This window comes from Nerophis lumbriciformis, linkage group LG35 (genome assembly GCF_033978685.3).
Source record: "Nerophis lumbriciformis linkage group LG35, RoL_Nlum_v2.1, whole genome shotgun sequence".
NCBI lineage: Eukaryota > Metazoa > Chordata > Actinopteri > Syngnathiformes > Syngnathidae > Nerophis > Nerophis lumbriciformis.
The window spans coordinates 15,483,338-15,505,597 of NC_084582.2; the positions used below are offsets into that span (position 1 = coordinate 15,483,338).

General features: G+C 39.9%; 1 protein-coding gene across 5 annotated transcripts in view; it reads left to right on the top strand.

Moving 5' to 3' along the window:
• The window catches only part of tenm2a (teneurin transmembrane protein 2a), a 737,482-nt gene that overhangs the window by 680,750 nt on the left and 34,472 nt on the right, over positions 1–22,260 (top strand). For all 5 annotated transcript variants that reach the window (XM_061928107.2, XM_061928109.2, XM_061928108.2 and 2 more), the window contains 6 exons: positions 2,111–2,254; positions 7,774–8,023; positions 8,913–8,933; positions 9,042–9,271; positions 14,931–15,085; positions 17,348–17,449. In XM_061928107.2, coding sequence (XP_061784091.2) covers positions 2,111–2,254; positions 7,774–8,023; positions 8,913–8,933; positions 9,042–9,271; positions 14,931–15,085; positions 17,348–17,449 — 902 coding nt within the window. The remainder of the gene's footprint in view (positions 1–2,110; positions 2,255–7,773; positions 8,024–8,912; positions 8,934–9,041; positions 9,272–14,930; positions 15,086–17,347; positions 17,450–22,260) is intronic.

Here is a 22,260-nt window from a genome sequence, read left to right on the forward strand (position 1 = left end):
AAAACTTTACCAGTAATAGAGCACAGGGTAAGACAGGGTGCGAGAGTTCTAATTAGGAAGCCTGGAGGAAAGATTATACAGTAGAAAACCAGCCTCAAACCACTATGCAGTATAGCAGCTAAGTGGGTTTTTTTCTATGTCTATTTTTCACTGAAACTGCATTTGGTTCACTCAGCCAGCCGGAACATCAGTGAAGGGTTATTAGGCATCAGGGTGAGTTAGCAGTTAACTACTGGAGCAGCACACCGAGTCCTCGGCGGTATTACATTCTGCTGTCATCGCCACTTGCCAGAATAAAGATGCACACATGGACATCAGGAGCATCAGCGTGGACTAAAATCATTGGAGCGCACCATTTGGGAAGTCCATTTTTACTTTAAAGGCGACTATGAGGATCTTAATCTACATTTAAAACACTTCCTCGTGGTCTAGATCAGTGTTTTTCAACCTTTTTTGAGCCAAGGCCCATTTTTTGCGTTGAAAAAATCTGGAGGCACGCCACCAGCAGAAATCATTAAAAGACGTAACTCAGTTGACAGTAAAAAGTCGTTGTCGCAATTGTTGGATATGACATTAAACCATAACCAACCATGCATCACTATAGCTCTCGTCGCAAAGTAGTACGACCTGTCACATCACGCCCGGACTTATTTTGAGTTTTTTGCTGTTTTCCTGTGTGTGGTGTTTTAGTTCTTGTCTTGCGCTCCTATTTTGGTGGCTTTTTCTCTTTTTTTTGGTATTTTCCTGTCGCAGTTTCATGTCTTCCTTTGAGCGATATTTCCCGCATCTACTTTGTTTTAGCAATCAAAAATATTTCAGTTGTTTTTATCCTTCGTTGTGGGGACATTGTTGATTGTCATGTCATGTTCGGCTGTACATTGTGGACGCCGTCTTTGCTCCACAGTAAGTCTTTGCTGTCGTCCAGCATTCTGTTTTTGTTTACTTTGTAGCCAGTTCAGTTTTAGTTTTGTTCTGCATAGCCTTCTCTAAGCTTCAATGCCTTTTCTTAGGGGCACTCACCTTTTGTTTATTTTTGGTTTAAGCATTAGACACCTTTTTACCTGCACACTGCCTCCCGCTGTTTCCGACATCTACAAAGCAATTATCTACCTGCTGCCACTTACTGATATGGAATAGTATTACACGGTTACTCTGCCGAGCTTTAGACAGCACCGACACTCAACAACAACACATCATTTGCAGAGTATAATTACTGGTTTGCAAAATATATTTTTAACCCAAAGAGGTGAAATTAGATCATCTCCCACGGCACACTAGTGAAATTTAAGTTTAAGTTAAATTATGCTGCATGGTCACATGTATAACCCGTTTTTTGTGTCTGTCTGCAAGATGTTCGAAGGTCCTCCCCCTCTTTACTTAATGTCCGAATTAAAAACCTCGCTGTGATGTCACAACGTAGCCAGACAGCAAAACCCTGCGTTCAGAGGCATCCAAAACCGAGTGCAAGTTCACACCAAAATGCATGAACTTTACGCTTTGGCATTTTTTAACGCGAGTATCCAACATTGTTACAATATTAATAAGTCAGAAAAATATGTTACATGTCCTCTTTAATAGTCATACATTTAGAAAAATGTCAATTCCTACAAACCAGCTTTTAGTTTAGATATCGACATAGGTGCATTGCTGTTAGCAGTGACGCTGAAAGTGAGGATACAACACTCTCACCGAGACTCAAAGGGGAATTGTTGTGTGAACACACTTTTCCTTTTCACAAGTATAATACCGTATATACGCGTGCATTCATTGGTCTTACCCTCAACTCTACTTAACAATAATTTATTCCTCATCCTTTGTGAATCAGATACTGATTGAGAATCTTCGCCGAGTTGGGAGGCGTTGCCTGTCGGTCCAAAGGTCCTCGAGGCAATCATTTCCAATTAAAAAGATTTCCGATTGATTTAGCAGAATTTGCGAGTGTTAGTAAGGTGTTAGTTCAGGGTTGGGTACAGGTGTTAACAAGCTTTGCTTCACGTCGCACAATTCGCAGCATAATTGAACTCGGAATGTGATTACCTGATCTATTCGTTATTGATCCATCACTGTGTCTTCGTCTCAGCTATACTGTGTCACTCTTTCCAATATGCAGTGTCGGTGGGCTATGAGTACGAGTCGTGTGCCAGTCTCATTCTGTGGGAGAAGAGGACCGCCATCCTCCAAGGATACGAACTGGATTCCTCCAGTCTGGGTGGCTGGTCGCTGGACAAGCACCATATACTCAATACACGCAGTGGTAAATACGAAAGCACTCTGATATGTGTTAGGGTTGAAAATGTCCAAGGTGTGTTATACTTCATCAACAATGTGTATTCAGTTAACCTTAAAATAATCGATTAAAATTTGTTGGACTTTTCTATTAAGCAGAATAGCATCTCTTGATACTGACATGACAACACCAAATCACCTACCAAAGGGATCTGATTTACCAGAGGTGTCAAACTCGTTTTCACTGAGGGCCACATGGCAGTTATGGCGGCCCTCTGAGCCGTGAATAATTTATAATTATAAATCTCCCAACCGTGGCGCGGTTGGTAGAGTGGCCGTGCCAGCAACCTTAAGGTTCCTGGTTCGATCCCCACCTTCTACCAACCTCGTCACGTCCGTTGTGTCCTTGAGCAAGACACTTCACTCTTGCTCCTGATGGGTCGTGGTTAGCGCCTTGCATGGCAGCTCCCGCCATCAGTGTGTGAATGTGTGTGTGAATGGGTGAATGTGGAAATAGTGTCAAGGCGCTTTGAGTACCTTGAAGGTAGAAAAGCGCTATACAAGTACAACCCATTTACCATTTACATTTACATAAATGTATAGGGATTTGCCTCATAACATTATTGTACAATTGTGTATGTATTTGATTATTATTCGTTTTAAATCTTTAAATTTCGCCGTAAAAAACTGGCAGCTCATTCGCTACAATTTTACCGTAAAATGTACAGCGTTTTTTACAGCATATTAATGTAAGTGGAAAAACGGTAGAATTTTGGCAACTGACCTGCCAGCTTTTACATAAAAAGCTATTATCATTTCTAACAGTGTACAATTTGATGGAAAACTTGCACTGAAATCATAAGTCAAACAGATATTTATCAGTATAATTTCCATTTCCAATAAAAAAAAGTTTAAAATGTATGACAGTGTTATATTTTCTGCATTATTGTATAACATTAAAAGTTGAAAAAAGGGTAATTGCATGCAATACATGTATTTATTATTGTCAAAATGGAAATAACAAATACATTTTGTAAGAAAGGATAAAGTACTTTAATTACGCATATTGACCTGATAGATCTGGCCCCATGGGCCTTGAGTTTGACACCTGTGCCATACACAGTAGTATTTCTACTTACGAGCGGAACTCTTAACTCAAAAACACTATCTACAGTATTTCAAATCACCGTCTCCTTTTGTAATGAAATGAAATCAATTTAAAGGGGCTGTTTGTAAAAGGGACAAGCGGTAGAAAATGGATGGATGGATGTTTGCAACATTTACACGGACGCCTAGAGGGCGGTAACTTTCCAGTTAATTTTAAACGTTATATCCCGCCCTCTTCCGGCTTCTATGACGTAATGACGTAACTATGTACGTACGTAAAACATGCACGTGCATTACCTTAGGGTGTTGAAAGCTAATGATACCGATTTGGAGAGTTAGCATTAGCTGTGATTGAATGCATATTCTCTCATAACAACAACATGACTGCAAGTTGTTTGTTGCTTCTCTTGGACTGCTTTTGTATGTGTGTGCACGCGATCCCTGCGCGTACATGTTGACGAGACATGGTGAGTGAGCGCTGTACACACCAATTATTTTATCCTCCGAGCCAGTAAAAAACAGTGTTACACAAACTTAGTAATTGTGAAAAATTGAGACAGTCTTAACTGTTATGACGTGGACTGTGGGATGGTTTGTTTTCCCGGAATGCAAAGGAATTGGATCGGACATGGGATGAAGGTAAATACATAATTTAATTTTACACTAACAAAAGAACAAACAAAAGGCGCGCACAAGGCGGAAGTACAAACTTGGCTAATGAAACAAAAACTAGCACAAAGGCAAAGCTATGGACATGAACAAATAACACTTACTGTGACCAGAACGAATAGCATGAAACTATGGCAGCATGACAATGGCATGAGCAGAGTGAACAGACGTAACAGAGGTAATCATGGCATGAAGTGAGCAGAGGTAATGTCGCCAGGCTGACCAACAGAAAAAGACAGGCTTAAATAACAGTGACATGATTGACAACAGGTGCGTGAGTGAAAAAGTGAACCAGGTGAAACTAATGGGTAACCATGGAAACAACAAGTGAGTGAAAAAGCAGGAACTAAATGACCAAAAACCAAACAGGACATAACTAAAACAAAACATGATCAAAAGACATGACACTTAACACATGTATGTTTTGTTAAACCACTAATGGTAACACAAGTGAGCCAACAGTGTTCTTGTTATATTATTTGCTTTGAAAAATGTTACTGTGAGCAAGTTGGTAACAGCTCCTTTAATTGGTCCTTGACCCCCCCCCCCCCCCCCCCCCCCCCCCCCCACCCCCAAACAACACAATTTTAACATGTAACATGCCTTTAAAAAAACAAAAAACTTTTAGATAATAAATATTGTATATTTTATTTATTTGTATTTATGTATTTATTTGACAGGGACAGTACAATTAAACATTGCTACCCACAGGTAATCGATGTCAAAGGACATAAGACTTCTAGCCACAGGCTAATTTGCAACCTTCGTCCCTGGTTAGGCTTTTAAAAAAAAGTTGAGAATAGTGTAGAACACATACAAAAGGATTAAGAGGAGTACAAAAATAAAAACACGTTGTAAATAATTGGCCCCATCTATCCATGCTACATCCAGTTCTAGTGCTCACACTTCTGATTTTCCTTAAGCCACTTTTTAAATTTTGTGGAGAAAAGTTTAATGTCCGACTGTGACTTTAACTCCAGTGGCAAGAGAGTTCCACAGATGTGAGGCCTTCACTGAGAACGCAGACTGACCCAGAGTCGTCCGGCACCTTTTCACTCCACAGCTCCCACCGACTGCAGCTCGAGTCTGCACACCTTCACCTATGTATCTTTGTATTTTCTTGACACGTCAAAAAATAAAAATAAATATAATACAATAGAGAACATACCACAAACAACTACTGTAGTTTTGTGAACCATCAGCAGCTTCTCCATATTTTCATGTATAGTTGCGCACTTTTTAGATAACATTTTGAAATCCTTACGTGGCATTATTACCTCCTTTTAGCAGTGATATGTTCTGACTGCTTCACTAAGCCGTCTGATGATGGAGCGCAAAAATTATGTTTTTGATTATTTCCTTATTTAAGTCAATGAATATCATCCACTTCTTCTCAGCACTGACCTTACAGTGCCTTTCTTTCCTCCCAGGGTTGGAAAAACTAAGTTATGTCCATCTCTAGCTGTAAACTAATCCTAGCATGTAAGACCAAATGTTTTGGGCGGATCTTACGGTTTTCACTGTAACATTTGCGACGGCAACTTATGTTGGGGGTGCTTGTAACTACATTTTTGCTTGCAACGTAAAGCATAACAATTAGACGAGAGACAGCTCTTACCTCAGCACACTCTTAATTGAACTTAGACTTAGACTTCCTTTCATTGTCATTCAAATTTGAACTTTACAGTACAGATAAGAACAAAATTTAGTTGCATTAGCTCCTTGTAGTGCCGGATAAAAGAGAGCAATAAGGTGCAGATATAAATAAATAGATTACTGTACAGATAAATATATTGCACTTTTTCATATGCATCCACGTTTATGGATGTATGTATAATGTCTTTATATTCCAGCCAGTTAATCTGTTTTTGGGGGGGAATTGAAGGGATTATTATGATGCGTTCAAGAGTCTTATGGCTTGAGGGAAAAAGCTGTTATAGAACCGGGAGGTTCTGCTACGGAGGCTGCAGAACCTCTTTCTAGAGCAAGTGGTTCTTAACCTTGTTGGAGGTACCGAACCCCACCAGTTTCATATGCGCATTCACCGAACCTGTCAAAGCTTGGACTTTGGCGTGGTTTGTTTTCCCATTGTGCAAAAGATTTGGACCGGACATGGTGTGGGGGTAAATACATGATTTAATAATAGATTATAAAAAGTATAAACAAAAGGCGCGCACAAGGCGGGGAACAAACTTGGCTAATAAAACAAAACTCACACAAAGGCAGAACTTTGGAAAAAAGGAACAAACAAAAGTCGCTCACGGCGGAGGTACAAAACAGTGGCTTGAATAAACAAAAAACTTACGTGGCAAGAAAAGAGCAGCATGAACTATGACCTGGACAGAGTAAGCAGTGTGTCAAGAGTGCAGAGCATGAATGTGATGACATGATTAGTGAAAACAGGTGCGTGACTCAAAATGTGAAAACGTGAGACAGGTGCGTGACATGACGATGTGAACCAGGTGAAACTAATGGTTACTATGGTGACAAAGGGAGTGAAGACAATAACTAAAAAGTGTCCAAAAACCAAGCAAAACATAACTAAACAAAACATGATCACAGACATGACAGAACCCTTCTTTAGTGAAAAATAAAATGTTTTTTTTTTTTCAAATTCAAAACAAAGTTATATGTTTTTGGTAACACTTTCGTATGGGGAACATATTCTAAGTAACAAAGACTTAATTTAGAGTTATTTGGTTAGGGTTAGGGTTAGAGGGTTAGGGCCAGGGTTAGAGGGTTAGGGTTATAATAAGGCCATGCAGAATAAGGCATTAATAAGTACTTAATAATGACTTGTTAAGAGCCAATATGTTACTAATTTGCATGTTAATAAGCAACTAATTAATGGTGAATATGTTTCCCATACTAAAGTTTTACCATGTTTTTTTACTGGTGCACAAAATGAACCGTGCATGAACATCACCTTGTTCAAACAACAAAACCAACACAGCGCATAAACTCACAACAAATTACACACCTGCAAATCAGTCTGACTTCTGCTGTTGCCGTATCCGCAATACACCGATAGGGAGAAGTTTTTATTTACACGAAGAGTCGGGTGTGTCTTGACCTCCGCCGAACCCCTGAGCCCGACTCACCGAACCCCTAGGGTTCGATCGAACCCAGGTTAAGAACCACTGTTCTAGAGTCCAGCAGTGAAAACAGTCCTTGGTGGGGGTGGGAGGAGTCTCTGCAGATTTTCTGAGCCCTGGTCAGGCAGCAGCTTTTTGCGACAAGGTACCATTGTACATTTATTGCTTGCCTTCTTTGATTTTTTTAGCTCATGTTTTGGTAAATAAAATGGTAAATGGGTTATACTTGTACAGCGCTTTTCTACCTTGAAGGCACTCAAAGCGCTTTGACACTATTTCCACACCCATTCACACACACATTCACACACTGATGGCGGGAGCTGCCATGCAAGGCGCGAACCACGACCCATCAGGAGCAAGGGTGAAGTGTCTTGCTCGAGGACACAACGGACGTGACTTTGTTGGTAGAAGCTGGGGATTGAACCAAGAACCCTCAGGTTGCTGGCACAGCCACTCTCCCAACTGCACCACGCCGCTGTAGACTCCAATGCAGGGTCCTCACTAACAATTTATATTCACCAACAGGAAGAGCAAAAAAAGCTCAATTATTACTTACTCCTTGCTGGAATCATCATAAAAGTATTTTGTTATACCGCACACGTCAATGAATATGGTTTATTTCCACATCCGATGAAATACTGTATTGAATTTTGGTATGTATGATCTGTATGTGCAGGCATTCTTCATAAGGGAAGCGGAGAAAACGTCTTTGTGACGGAGCAGCCTCCGGTCATCACGAGCGTCATGGGTAATGGCCGCAGACGCAGTATCTCCTGCCCCAGTTGCAATGGCCTTGCCGACGGCAATAAGCTGCTGGCACCAGTTGCCCTGGCGATGGGCATCGACGGCAGCCTTTACGTAGGGGACCTCAACTTTGTACGCAGGGTTTTCCCATCCCTGAACACCACCGGCATCCTGGAACTGAGGTAACTAGGGCTGTGAATCTTTGGGTGTGCCACGATTCGATTCATTATCGATTCTTGGGGTCACGAGAATCGATTTTTTTTTTTTTCAATTCAACACGATTCTCGATTCAAAAACGATTTTTTTCCCGATTTAAAAGGATTCTCTATTCATTCAATACATAGGATTTCAGCAGGGTCTACCCCAGTCTGCTGACATGCAAGCAGAGTAGTAGATTTTTGTAAAAAGCTTTTATAATTGTAAAGGACAATGTTTTATCAACTGATTGCAATAATGTAGATTTGTTTCAACTATTAAATGAACCAAAAATAGGACTTATTTTATCTTTGTGAAAATATTGGACACAGTGTGTAGTCAAGCTTATGAGATGTGATGCAAGTGTAAGCCACTGTGACACTATTGTTCTTTTTTTTTTCTTCTTTTATAAGTGTCTAATGATAATGTCAATGAGGGATTTTTAATCACTGCTATGTTGAAATTGTAACTAATATTGATACCGTTGTTGATAATATTCATTTTTGTTTCACTACTTTTGGTTTGTTTTGTGTCGTGTTTGTCTCCTCTCAATTGCTCTGTTTATTGCAGTTCTGAGTGTTGCTGGGTTGGTTTTGGAATTGGATTGCATTGTTATGGTATTGCTGTGTATTGTTTTGTTGGATTGATTAATAAAAATAAAAAAAATGATAATAATAATAATATTAAAAAAATAATAATTAAAAAAAATATATATCGATTTTTAAAAAATGAGAATCGATTCTGAATCGCACAGCGATTTTTTTTCCCACATCCCTAGAGGTAACACATAACGTCATGTTGAGGTATCAAAAATGTAGAAGAATGATGCATCGAAGACCTTTACTACTTTTGTTTTGTGTTTTTTTCTCCCTACAGGAACAAAGATTTCAGACACAGGTAAGACCATTTGATCTAAAGTTCATGCTAATTAAACGTGCATGAAAACATGATTGAAAAACATACAATGATGTTGACATAATCATGTCGTATCTTGTTGTCCTACAGCAATAATCCAACCCATAAGTATTTCCTGGCAATAGATCCATTATCTGGGGCTTTGTTCATCTCCGACACCAACTCCCGACGAATTTACCGTGTTCGTTCATTAACGGGTGGTCGCCTGTTGTCTGACAACGCCGAGGTGGTGGCTGGGACTGGAGAGCAGTGCCTGCCCTTTGATGAACGCTGCGGCGACGGCGGCAAAGCCACTGAAGCTACACTTATGAGCCCGAAAGGTGAGCAGCATGAGAGGAGGTGAAATGAGCTCACGTCGAGCCAGCAAACTGTATATTTAGTCATAATTACGGATCCGCCATTACATTCATTTATTCTGATTGATCTCATTCTTCCGACTTGTATGTAATCAAATGATGAATGAGGATAACGGCGGGTAATGGATTTCATTATTTTCAATTTTGCAAAGGCGCTTTTTCTTGTAGTCTTTGTCGATCCACATTTCAATGCACAAAGCATTCAGATTATTGCCGCTTTATGCTACCTTTGCTGTGGATTAGTTTTAGTGCGCAGTTTCTTGTCTCTGTATTAACTAATTAGTTATTAGTTGTTGTTTTTGTTTTCCATCCATCCATCCATCCATCTTCTTCCGCTTGTCCGAGGTCGGGTCGCGGGGGCAGCAGCCTAAGCAGGGAAGCCCAGACTTCCCTCTCCCCAGCCACTTCGTCCAGCTCTTCCCGGGGGATCCCGAGGCGTTCCCAGGCCAGCCGGGAGACATAGTCTTCCCAACGTGTCCTGGGTCTTCCCCATGGCCTCCTACCGGTCGGACGTGCCCTAAACACCTCCCTAGGGAGGCGTTCGATTGGCATCCTGACCAGATGCCCGAACCACCTCATCTGGCTCCTCTTGATGTGGAGGAGCAGCGGCTTTACTTTGAGTTCCTCCCGGATGGCAGAGCTTCTCACCCTATCTCTAAGGGAGAGCCCCGCCACCCGGCGGAGGAAACTCATTTCGGCCGCTTGTACCCATGATCTTGTCCTTTTGGTCATAACCCAAAGCTCATGACCATAGGTGAGGATGGGAACGTAGATCGACCGGTAAATTGAGAGCTTTGCCTTCCGGCTCAGCTCCTTCTTCACCACAACGGATCGATACAGCGTCCGCATTACTGAAGACGCTGCACCGATCCGCCTGTCGATCTCACGATCCACTCTTCCCTCACTCGTGAACAAGACTCCGAGGTACTTGAACTCCTCCACTTGGGGCAAGATCTCCTCCCCAACCCGGAGATGGCACTCCACCCTTTTCCGGGCGAGAACCATGTTTTTGTTTTCTTTGTTTTTTAATGCCTCAATCAGTACACAGGAGACAAAATGCATACACAGGCTATTAACAAAACAATAACGTTGTTTCCTGGACGTTTTGTAAGTGTGCGCTGTTTTTAAATAGAGGTATCAGATGTGTTAGTCATCTGTGTTTGGGTTTTTTAGTCTGGACAAAATGTACATGGCAAAACTTTTCTATTTTAACTGATGCACTTGATGCAATTTTTTTAAACACTCGTGTGGAGGAAATGTGCTTTTTTTTTTTAAATATCTAAGTTTATGTTTGTTTGTGCTTGAAAAGGCACTTTTCCTAACAGCCTGAGAGTCTGTAAATGTATTGTGATTGGTGGAAGACTAAGTGCGGAAACACAGTGGTAGACATTTTGGGAGAGAGACGCTTTCCCCATTTTAATAAAGTGATTGTTGATTGACAACCTCCTCGTCATCCATTTAACATCCCGGCCTGAAATAATCGAAAACCACACTTTAAAAATGTAAATATGCAACTTATCCATCCACATCAATCATTATTGAGATTTGAAGTTGCCCTCTTCATCTTAGCTTTGATTTCTGGTGACATATTGGTGGCTAAATTGCCGCGGCGAAATAAACATGCTTTTCACCCCATTTCTTCGAAAAATCCCTATCCAAACACTTTAATTTCAGCTGAGTCGTTATTTTTGGAATATATTTCACGACTTTAAGTCGTAAAACTGTAGTAGCAAGGCAGGAAGTTTGCAGCGTATGGTCGGGCAGTTTAGTAAATCGTGCAGCGACAGGGCTGGGGAGTCTTCCGCAGAATCCGAAAGAGTCGGCAGGTCTGAGCCTGTGTCTGAGGACAAGTGTTTCCCAGCATGCATTGTTGTTGTTACAATTATATTTTTTGACTGTGTTATCGTGCATCAATGTTATTTTGTACGGAAAGGCTTTATTACCGTATTTTTCGGAGTATAAGTCGCACCGGCCGAAAATGCATACCGTATTTCCTTGAATTGCCGCCGGGTATATAGTATGCGCATGCCTCGCAGGGTCAAACTCGTTTCGCAAAATAATTAGCGCATTCCTAGAATTACCGCCGGGTAAGTCACGTACCTACTACGTTTTTAGCGTTACCCGGCAGTTCGCGGTATTGCAAATGTTCATTCAGCTTATTTTTTGCACTGGTATACAGTACAAAACGAGTGACATGTCACGAGTTACACGTCACTTTTCAAGGCATCATTTTCAATCGTTATTGTGTGTATACTGGCATTTATACACCGGCACATTAGCGCAGACGACATGCTGCCAAAACCAATCGCAAGTAAACTTATCTTTAGAAATGCTAATGTGTGCACGCTACTTACAAAACAATAAAATTGTTTTAATGTTGGTGACATAGTTTAACATAAATATATGCATAGATCTACATAACATATGTCCAGAGTCCTGTGTGCAACATCCAGCATAATATATCACAATTATTATTGTGATATATTATTATTATACAGTATATCACTATATATCACTATAATTATTATTATATATCACTGCACCGCTGTGTTATAACGCAGGCACTTGGGAGCCTTTCAACAATTACGTATGCAAAGGGGGGTGGGGTTGGGGGTCAAAATCCTGGGGGGGAAATGCACACAATTAAATACCATGATTTGTATAGTAAATTTTACGTACAGGGTTGGGGTCAAAATCCTGGAGAAAAATGCGTACGTAATTGTTGAATGACCCCTTGTAAAAATAGAGTGTCACGTTATAATTGCCTTTTCAGACCCAAACAAAAGGAACTCCCGGGATGATTCATTGTGCTTTAAATTTTATTGCGGCATTAAGCGATGTCATGATTATCCTTACATCACACTCAAATTTATAAGCGCATGCCTAAATTTACCGCATGCCTTTGGTAAGCGCCGGAGTGAGAAGAGGTTTTAAATTAATTACCGCCGGTGCGCTAATTCAAGGAAATACGGTAATAAAGAAGGAAAAAAACATATATAAGTCGCACTGGAGTATAAGTCGCATTTTTGGGGGAAATTTATTTGATAAAACCCAACACCAAGAATAGACATTTGAAAGGCAATTTAAGATAAATAAAGACTAGTGAACAACAGGCTGAATAAGTGTACGTTATATGACGCATAAATAACCAACTGAGAACGTGCCTGGTATGTTAGCGTAACATATTATGGTAAGAGTCATTCAAATAACTATAACATATAGAACATGCTATACGTTCACCAAACAATCTGTCACTCCTAATCGCTAAATCCCATGAAATCTTATACGTCTAGTCTCTTACGTGAATGAGCTAAATAATATGATTTGATATTTTACCGTAATGTGTTAACAATTTCACACATAAGTCGCTCCTGAGTATAAGTCGCACCCCCGGCCAAACTATGAAAAAAACTGCGACTTATAGTCCGAAAAATGCGGTAGTTGAAGTTGTGTCCTTTTTAGTGGTGTAAAAGGGAAATGATTGCTACTTTTGGTGCTAATCGGACACCGTTAGCAAGAATGGTTCGTGCAATGCATCCTATTTATACCACTGTAGTAGTATTGATGATTAAGACTTTTTAGGAATGGGATCTTCACACCCCCATTTTTTTGTGGTTTACCTGGAACATGAAACATGATGTTTTGGGGGGTGCCGGTCAGCACTAGAGTGACGGCTATCTTTAAATGTGTTTTGTGGCAATTCCAACTTTGACCAGAGTGTCAGCTACTATGTAGAGTAGCGCTTTCCATCATTTCCAGCAGACTGCATTGCTAAAGTATTAAACCTCTCACCTTCCTCTTGCGTGAAATCCACCCAGGAATGGAGCCATATGAATCCCTTCCCAACTGTACATGAGATTTTTTTTTTTTTTAATTAATCAATCCAACAAAACAATACACAACAATACCATAATAATGCAATCCAATTCCAAAACCAAACCCGACCCAGCAACATTCCGAATACCAATAAACAGAGCAATTGAGGACAAACAAACATTACACGGAACAATCTAAAAGTAGTGAAACAAAAATGAATATTATCAACAACAGTATCCATATTAGTAACAATTTCAACATAGCAGTGATTAAAAATCCCTCATTGATATTACAGATACAAACATTAATAAAAAAAAAATGAACAATGGTGTCACACTGGCTGGCATTTCATAAACTTGACAACACGTTGTGTCCAATATTTTCCACAAGAATATGATAAGTCATATTTTGGTTCATTTAATAGTTAAAACAAATGTAAATAAAGGATTCCGTATTCCTATATATGACTCATTATTATCTAAACTAAATGCAGTTTGAAATTTTGTTGATGGAAAAAATATAAGGGTTTATTTTTTGCTAATATTCGCCACGCTAATTTCCATATGGCCCCCGGGGCCGGATTGCACTTAATTTACACAAAAACACGTCAACTCTACTCCAACCTACTGTGTATGCGGCATCCAACATTGTAATGTTAATTAATACAACATAAAATCAGACCTACCTCTGTCAGGTATGATAAAATGAGGTTGTAATTTATTGAGTTAATTTAGGAGCTGATTGCATTTTACACTATTTTTAAATAAAACAATAATTAATTTACCCAATTAATTCATTGGAAACTATTGTTAAAGCCTCGGAGGAGGTCTGTGCTCTCCAAGTGCTCTTGTTTTTCTTTAGAAGGACGGAGACAAAAAGCAGGGCATAAATCAGGTTAATGTTAAATTTAATAATGGGATCATTTTAGTGGAATATTGGATCTATGAGCACTGGCACCAAACTGTCAAGGATGTCAAACTGTCACATTTCTCTACAGTGACACAGAATTAGCATGCATGTACAAACCCCGTTTCCATATGAGTTGGGAAACGGTGTTAGATGTAAATATAAACGGAATACAATGATTTGCAAATCATTGTATTCCGTTTATATTTACATATATATATGTACATACATATATGTGAGTGTATTGGAGATGATGGGAGCGCATAAAGAAGAGAATGAGCCACTCTTACCTGTCACAACAACTTCCTATACACATATACCTCCCCGTGCCCTGGCTCGCCGCCTGTTTGTTCTCTTTCTTTCACCATCTCTGTTTCTCATTTGCTGCGTGCCCTTCGCTGTGCCCCCCATCTGTTCGTACATATCACAGTGTGCGTGCAAGTTATTTTGGAGCACAGTTGCTTAGAACAAACACACCTGTCTGAATGTCTGCTGCCTGTTAGAATAGTAGGGCTGACACAGCACCACTTCGAAAGGGAAGGGAGAAAAAAAAAGGCTAGAACAAATAAGAAAAAAGGAAAATTTGGGCATTGCAAGGGGGGGGAACGAAGGTGAGGAAACAGTCAATGGCTTGAAATTTCTTTGCAGTCGACAATCTTCTTTTGGGAACTGCAACAACTCACATTTGATGACTCATCCCAAAGCTAACACTTATCGAAAAGTCCCGCACCCACTTTGTTCCCTCTTATTCGACGAGGAATTGCGCTATTCAGCAGTTCAGGCTGCTATCCGTTTGCTGCAGGTGGAAAGAGCGAGCTTTAATTGACTCAAGATGTCTTAAGATCGTCGTAAATTATGAATATTGAGTCATCACTCACAGCACTTATCTTGGCTTTTGCAGGTATCGCCGTGGATAAAAATGGCCTGATGTATTTTGTGGACGCCACTATGATCCGTAAGGTGGACCAAAACGGCATCATCTCCACTCTGCTGGGGGCCAACGATCTGACCGCCGTACGACCACTGAGCTGTGACACCAGCATGGACGTGAGCCAGGTAGGAGAGTTGCTCAGAAAAGTGGGGAAGATGTGAGAGGTGAAGGCATGATGGATGATGATATAACAGCTTGGTGAGTGCTGAGCTATGACAATAGGATGGCCCCGAGCCAGCCAGAGAGCGTGGGACAGGCTGATTTCGGGGGCTTTAGAGACTCCGTGGCTAAATGAATGGCTCAAAAACGAGTGAGGACTTCAGTTACTTTAAAACATGAAGATGAGGACTTGGCATCTTTTCAAATTGTCCCCATTAGCATAAAGTGTTGATTGTTTCATGTATAGTAGGTGTCTTCACTTCAGGTGCGGGCAGTGTGGGTTCAGGCCCCACAAGGAATGGGTACCTTTCACCAGGCAATCCATATTGTTACTTTTGTGTGTCAATAGTTAAAGTTAAAGTCATCACTCGAACGAGTATGACGATACTTCTGGTAGGGGTGTATCCCTTTATGGAGCATGCCTGTGCGTGACTATGTTTAACGTGGGGAGACTAGGTGCACAGACAGTCACCACACAATCCTTGATAGAATTGGGTCAGGGTCCAGTGGCATGGAGTCCAAGACGACTGGGGACCCTTTTCTGCTGCATCCTTCATTTGCCATCGCAGCCGTTGTGGTGGTTCTTAAATCTACCGTCTTCCACCTGCTCCGCCGTTGAGGTCTTCACCGTATCCCTGGCTAGGGGGTAGTCAGGTACTAGGCCTTTGCCAAGGGCCACCTGGGGTAACAGTAGTAAAGGGGTTAACCTTCTAGTGCCCCAAGACCCCATAGAGGAGCCTCCACTGCCGGAAGCACTTTAAAGTCATGCCCAGGACAAAAAGTTAAAGTACCAGTGATAGTCACTCACACACAACGTGTGGTGAAATTACCCTCTGCATTTGACCCATCCCCTTGTTCCACCCCCTGGGAGATGAGGGGAGCAGTGAGCAGCAGCCGTGGCCGCGCTCGGGAATAATTTTTGGTGATTTAACTCCCAATTCCAACCCTTGATGCTGAGTGTCAAGCATGGAGGTAATGGGTCCCATTTTTATAGTCTTTGGTATGGCTCGTTATAAATAAATAATATAAATACATGAATAAATAAATGTTTAATTGTTTAAAAATTAGAATCCATTTTTATGTAACATAAAAAATTAGCTGATTATGATAACGTGCTGTCGAGTTGTTATATATATATATATATATATATATATATATATATATATATATATATATATATATATATATTTATTTATTTTTTATTTATCTATTTTTCTCAGTCTCATTCGTTTGTATTATAGTGTAGACTTTGCATGCAGTTGCCATTCCAAGGCATTAGATGGCAGTAGTGTATAGAATTGGATTTGTTGCCCAGCTAGGAAGTAGTGTTTGCCATGAAGCTGAATGTTTAGTCCAATGTTACGCCCTAAAAAGTGTTTACACTGTTAGTATTGTACTTGTTACACGCCAGCTGTTTGATAGATCTTAGTTGTGGTTTGCATTACCAAATTTGGAGGTGCTAAAAGCGCCGTGTAAAATCGCTAATGCCATTCAGTGGCATGTATATGAAAAAGCCAAAGCCCACTCCGGAAAAGTCGAGCTTTAATTTACGAGTGTTTTCTATCAAGTTTACTTGCCTACTCAGTGGCCTAGTGGTTAGAGCGTCCGCCCTGAGATCGGTAGGTTGTGAGTTCAAACCCCGGCCGAGTCATACCAAAGACTATAAAAATGGGACCCATTACCTCCCTGCTAGGCACTCAGCATTAAGGGTTGAAATTGGGGGTTAAATCACCAAAACTATTCCCGGGCGCGGCCGCCGCTGCTGCCCACTGCTCCCCTCACCTCCCAGGGGGTGATCAAGGATGATGGGTCAAATGCAGAGAATAATTTCGCCACATCTAGTGTGTGTGTGGCAATCATTGGTACTTTAACTTTTTAACTTTAACTTTAATTTCATTGGCATGAGAAATTGTGACATGACCTAGAGACAGTTTGGCTGAATGTGGTCCGAGTTCTTGTTTCTCCGCCAAGTGTTTGAACGGTGCATAATCTGAAACCGGACGTTTGATTTTAGGTAAAGTGATACCCAGACTACAGTACCTATAAAAGTACCGTATTTGTCACGCATCCCTGGTCTCCACTCAGTGACAGAGGGAATGTGAGTGTGAATGGTTGTCTGTCAATATGACTGACGCCCAGTCCAGAGTGAGATCTGATCTGGAAAAGCAATAGAAGTTGGTTAGATGGAATGATATATTTCATGTAAAACTTGTGTGTCTGCCTGCTAGGTACGTCTGGAGTGGCCTACAGACTTAGCTGTAAACCCCATGGACAACTCTCTCTACGTCCTAGAGAACAATGTCATTCTGCGCATTACTGAGAACCACCAGGTTTGTACAACACTGTTTTGTCCCAATCCGGGATTATATGTGCAAATCTATAAAATTGTGTGTACTACGAGTGGGTGTGTTGCAAAAGCAGACCGTCCTATTAAAGGGGAACATTATCACAATTTCAGAAGGGTTAAAACCATTAAAAATCAGTTCCCAGTGGCTTATTTTATTTTTCGAAGTTTTTTTCAAAATTTTCCCCGTCACACAATATCCCTAAAAAAAGCTTCAAAGTGCCTGATTTTAACCATCGTTATATACACCCGTCCATTTTCCTGTGACGTCACACAGTGATGCCAATACAAACAAACAGGCGGGTAGAACAGCAAGGTATAGCGACATTAGCTCGGATTCAGACTCGGATTTCAGCGGCTTAAGCGATTCAACAGATTACGCATGTATTGAAACGGATGGTTGTAGTGTGGAGGCAGGTAGCGAAAACGAAATTGAAGAAGAAACTGAAGCTATTGAGCCATATCGGTTTGAACCGTATGCAAGCGAAACCGACGAAAACGACACGACAGCCAGCGACACGGGAGAAAGCGAGGACGAATTCGGCGATCGCCTTCTAAGCAACGATTGGTATGTGTTTGTTTGGCATTAAAGGAAACTAACAACTATGAACTAGGTTTACAGCATATGAAATACATTTAGCAACAACATGCACTTTGAGAGTGCAGACAGCCCATTTCAGGCGCGCTAAGAACATATATTTTTCCACGATTTCAGCACTCAGGTTAACCATACCTAAATAGACACAAAATACTGCATTACACAAGACTACCCGAATGTACTCGAATGATTGAAAACAATTAATGTTTTTAAGCTAAATTATTGGTAAACACAGTTTATGTATAATAATTTATGTAAAACCGCGAGTAATGAATAAAGTTTTCATCAATTAATATATTCTGTAGACATACCCTCATCCGCTCTCTTTTCCTGAAAGCTGATCCGTCCAGTTTTGGAGTTGATGTCAGCATCTGCTTTGAGTGTCGCAGGATATCCACACATTCTTGCCGTCTCTGTCGTAGCATAGCTTTCGTCGGTAAAGTGTGCGGAACAAACGACTGACCATTTCATCGGCTTTCCCCACAGCCTCGTATTTTGAACAAATTTCGTCCAATTTCTTGCCACTTTCGCATCTTTAGGCCACTGGTGCAACTTGAATCCGTCCCTGTTCGTGTTGTTACACCCTCCGACAACACACCGACGAAAGTGAGAAAATGGTGGATTGCTTCCCGATGTGACGTCACAACGTGACGTCATCGCTCCGAGAGCGAATAATAGAAAGGCGTTTAATTCGCCAAAATTCACCCATTTAGAGTTCGGAAATCGGTTAAAAAAATATATGGTCTTTTTTCTGCAACATCAAGGTATATATTGACGCTTACATAGGTCTGGTGATAATGTTCCCCTTTAAAAGATGTGTTTGGGTGTGCTACCGGCATTGTGTGCCCATGGAAAAACTCATTTCCATCCAAGTTCTTGTTGTGCTCTCCAGCCTGTGTGCAATGTTGTTGAACTAACATCACACATTCATAATCTGTAACACCTTTCCTGCAATGTAGAATCACAATCAAAACGATACGTGTATTTTTTTATTTTTTTTTGACAGTCCAAATACGTTAACACACACGAAGGATGAACGATCATCTGTCTATCGTATGTTTTTGCAGGACAATCACCTCTTTTCATAGCCATGTGCGCAACTGTCAGTTTGGACATACTTTCCAGACGTGCTAAACTAAGTAGCAAAATAGCACCCACAGAACGGTTTCAGCCTTGATAAATCACATGCTGAATGATTGTATTTGCGTCTCCTCTTCCCAGTGTTGTGGCTGTTCTGATGATCAGAAGATATTCCGCTTATTCATGAACACACACTGCAAAAAGTCAGTGTTCAAAAACAAGAGAGAAAAAATACAAATATTAGGGGTATTTTATTTGAACTAAGCAAAATTATCTGCCAATAGAACAAGAAAATTTGGCTTGTCAAGACTTTCCAAAACAAGTAAAATTAGCTAACCTCAATGAACCCAAAAATACCTTAAAATAAGTATGTGCCCTTTTGTTGGTAGAAATTTATTTTTGACCTTTTTGCTCAATATGTTGAAAAATATTCTTAAATTAAGTAAATGCTAGTGCCATTATCTTGACATAATGATATGCGCTCGGCATCATGATTTTTTTTTAATGCTTGAAGTAAGAAATTATTACTTTAAAAAAGTAGTTTTATACTTGTGAGTGTTGATGACACAGCTTTGCATCAGTTGATATTCTAGTTTCAAGCATGTTTTACTCAATATAGGTCATACAATCTCAGCAACAAGCTGTAATATCTTACTGAGATAATTTAGGACCAAAACCCTTAAAACAAGTAAAACACCCTAACATAAAATCTGCTTAGTGAGAAGAATTATCTTATCAGACAGAAAATAAGCAAATATCACCCTTATTTGAGATATTTAATCTTACTTAGATTTCTGTTTTTGCAGTGCAGACACGCTAAATATATTGCGCTCCTTATTCTGCTCACTTAAAAGGCACAATCCTCTTCGCACAAGTTTTGTGGAGCAGTTGCGTGTGCTATCCAATGTGCACGTGTTTTAATGCACGCAAACCTTCAGTAGATCAGGCCTTATGTCTTTTTTGTTTTAAATTAAAACCTCTCTCATCTTCTTTGGGCCTTGTACTCTCTTTCCATGTCGTTGTTGTTTTTCTTTAAGCCATCTTTTGGCACTGCGCTGTTCCCACCACACACACACACACACACACACACACACACACACACACACACACACACACACACACACACACACACACACACACACACACACAGGCCATATTACCCGCAATGTGAGCTGTATCACCAATAGGTGCACCACTCTCTATTAGAGCAGTCTCAGGGAAACAATGTCCGCATATTTTACTCATCAACAAATCATCCAAGCAACAAAACATAATTCTAAGTTTTTCCTAATGAATTTAATACTTATTTTTTAATGCTGACACTATGGCAAACAGCCTGCATGGCAGTTTTGTGATATTAGATCCAACCTTCCAATGTTTTGTTATGTCTTTTTGGTATGCTGTTTTGCTGTTTTTTCACAGTTTAGTTTTTTTTGGTAAATTTACTGTATTAAGAATGTGGTAGCACTTTAGTATGGGGAACATATTCACCATTAATTAGTTGCTTATTAACATGCAAATTAGTAACATATTGGCTCTTAATTACCGTATTTTTCGGACTATAAGTTGCAGTTTTTTTCATAGTTTGGCCGGGGGTGCGACTTATACTCAGGAGCGACTTATGTGTGAAATTATTAACACATTACCGTAAAATATCAAATAATATTATTTAGCTCATTCACGTAAGAGACTAGACGTATAAGATTTCATGAGATTTAGCGATTAGGAGTGACAGATTGTTTGGTAAACATATAGCATGTTCTATATGATATAGTTATTTGAATGACTCTTACCATAATATGTTACGTTAACATACCAGGCACGTTCTCAGTTGGTTATTTATGCGTCATATAACGTACACTTATTCAGTCTGTTGTTCACTATTCTTTATTTATTTTAAACTGCCTTTCAAATGTCTATTCTTGGTGTTGGGTTTTATCAAATAAATTTCCCCCAAAAATGTGACTTATACTCCAGCGCGACTTATATATGTTTTTTTCCTTCTTTATTATGCATTTTCGGCCTATGTGACTTATACTCCGAAAAATACGGTAGTCATTATTAAGTACTTATTAATGCCTTATTCTGCATGGCCTTATTACACAACCAGTAAGCCATTAACTAAGAGTATTCCCTCAATAACCTCAGAATTATTGCTTATTAGTAACCCTAACCCTAACCCTAACCCTTATATGTTCCCCTGTTGTCCAAATAACTCTAAATTAAGTCTTTGTTACTTAGAATATATTCCCCATATAATAAGGCCATGCAGAATAGGGCATAAATATGTACTTAATAATGACTAATTAAGAGCCAATATGTTACTAATTTGCATGTTAATAAGCAACTAATTAATGGTGAATATGTTCCCCATACTAAAGTGTTACCCTCTAAATCAGGGGTCGAGAACCTTTAAGCAATGGAAGCCAAATATTTTAAAATGTATTTCCGTGAGAGCCATATAATATTTTTTTTAACATTGAATACAACTAAATGCGTGCATTTTTAAGTAAGACCAACATTTTTAGAGTATAATAAGTCTCTCATTCTTTTTAATAACATTGTAATTCTGAAGCTAACCAATAATAAATAAAATACTTCTTACCATTAATGCGACTTCTTGAACAGGTGCGGTAGAAAACGGATGGATGGATTAAAATGCATGAGAATGTTTTGTATTTTGAACGTTATTTTTAACACTGTGATTACCAGTGGAATTATTCAGTACTTATCCTGTTAAGTAATGTCAGCTAAGATTTATCTGAGCGCCAGATGCAGTCATCAAAAGAGCCACATCTGGCTCGAGAACCATAGGTTCCCTACCCCTGCTCTAGATTAAGTATTTGTTACTTAGAATATGTTCCCCATAATAAAGTGTTATCAAAATTAGTTAGGGCCATACTTTGGACCCCCCTGATATAGTCAACTACCGTATTTTTCGGAGTATAAGTCGCACCGGAGTATAAGCCGCACCTGCCGAAAATGCATAATAAAGAAGGAAAAAAACATGTATAAGTCGCACTAGAGTATAAGTCGCATTTTTGGGGGAAATTTGTTTGATAAAACCCAACACCAAGAATAGACATTTGAAAGGCAATTTAAAATAAATAAAGAATAGT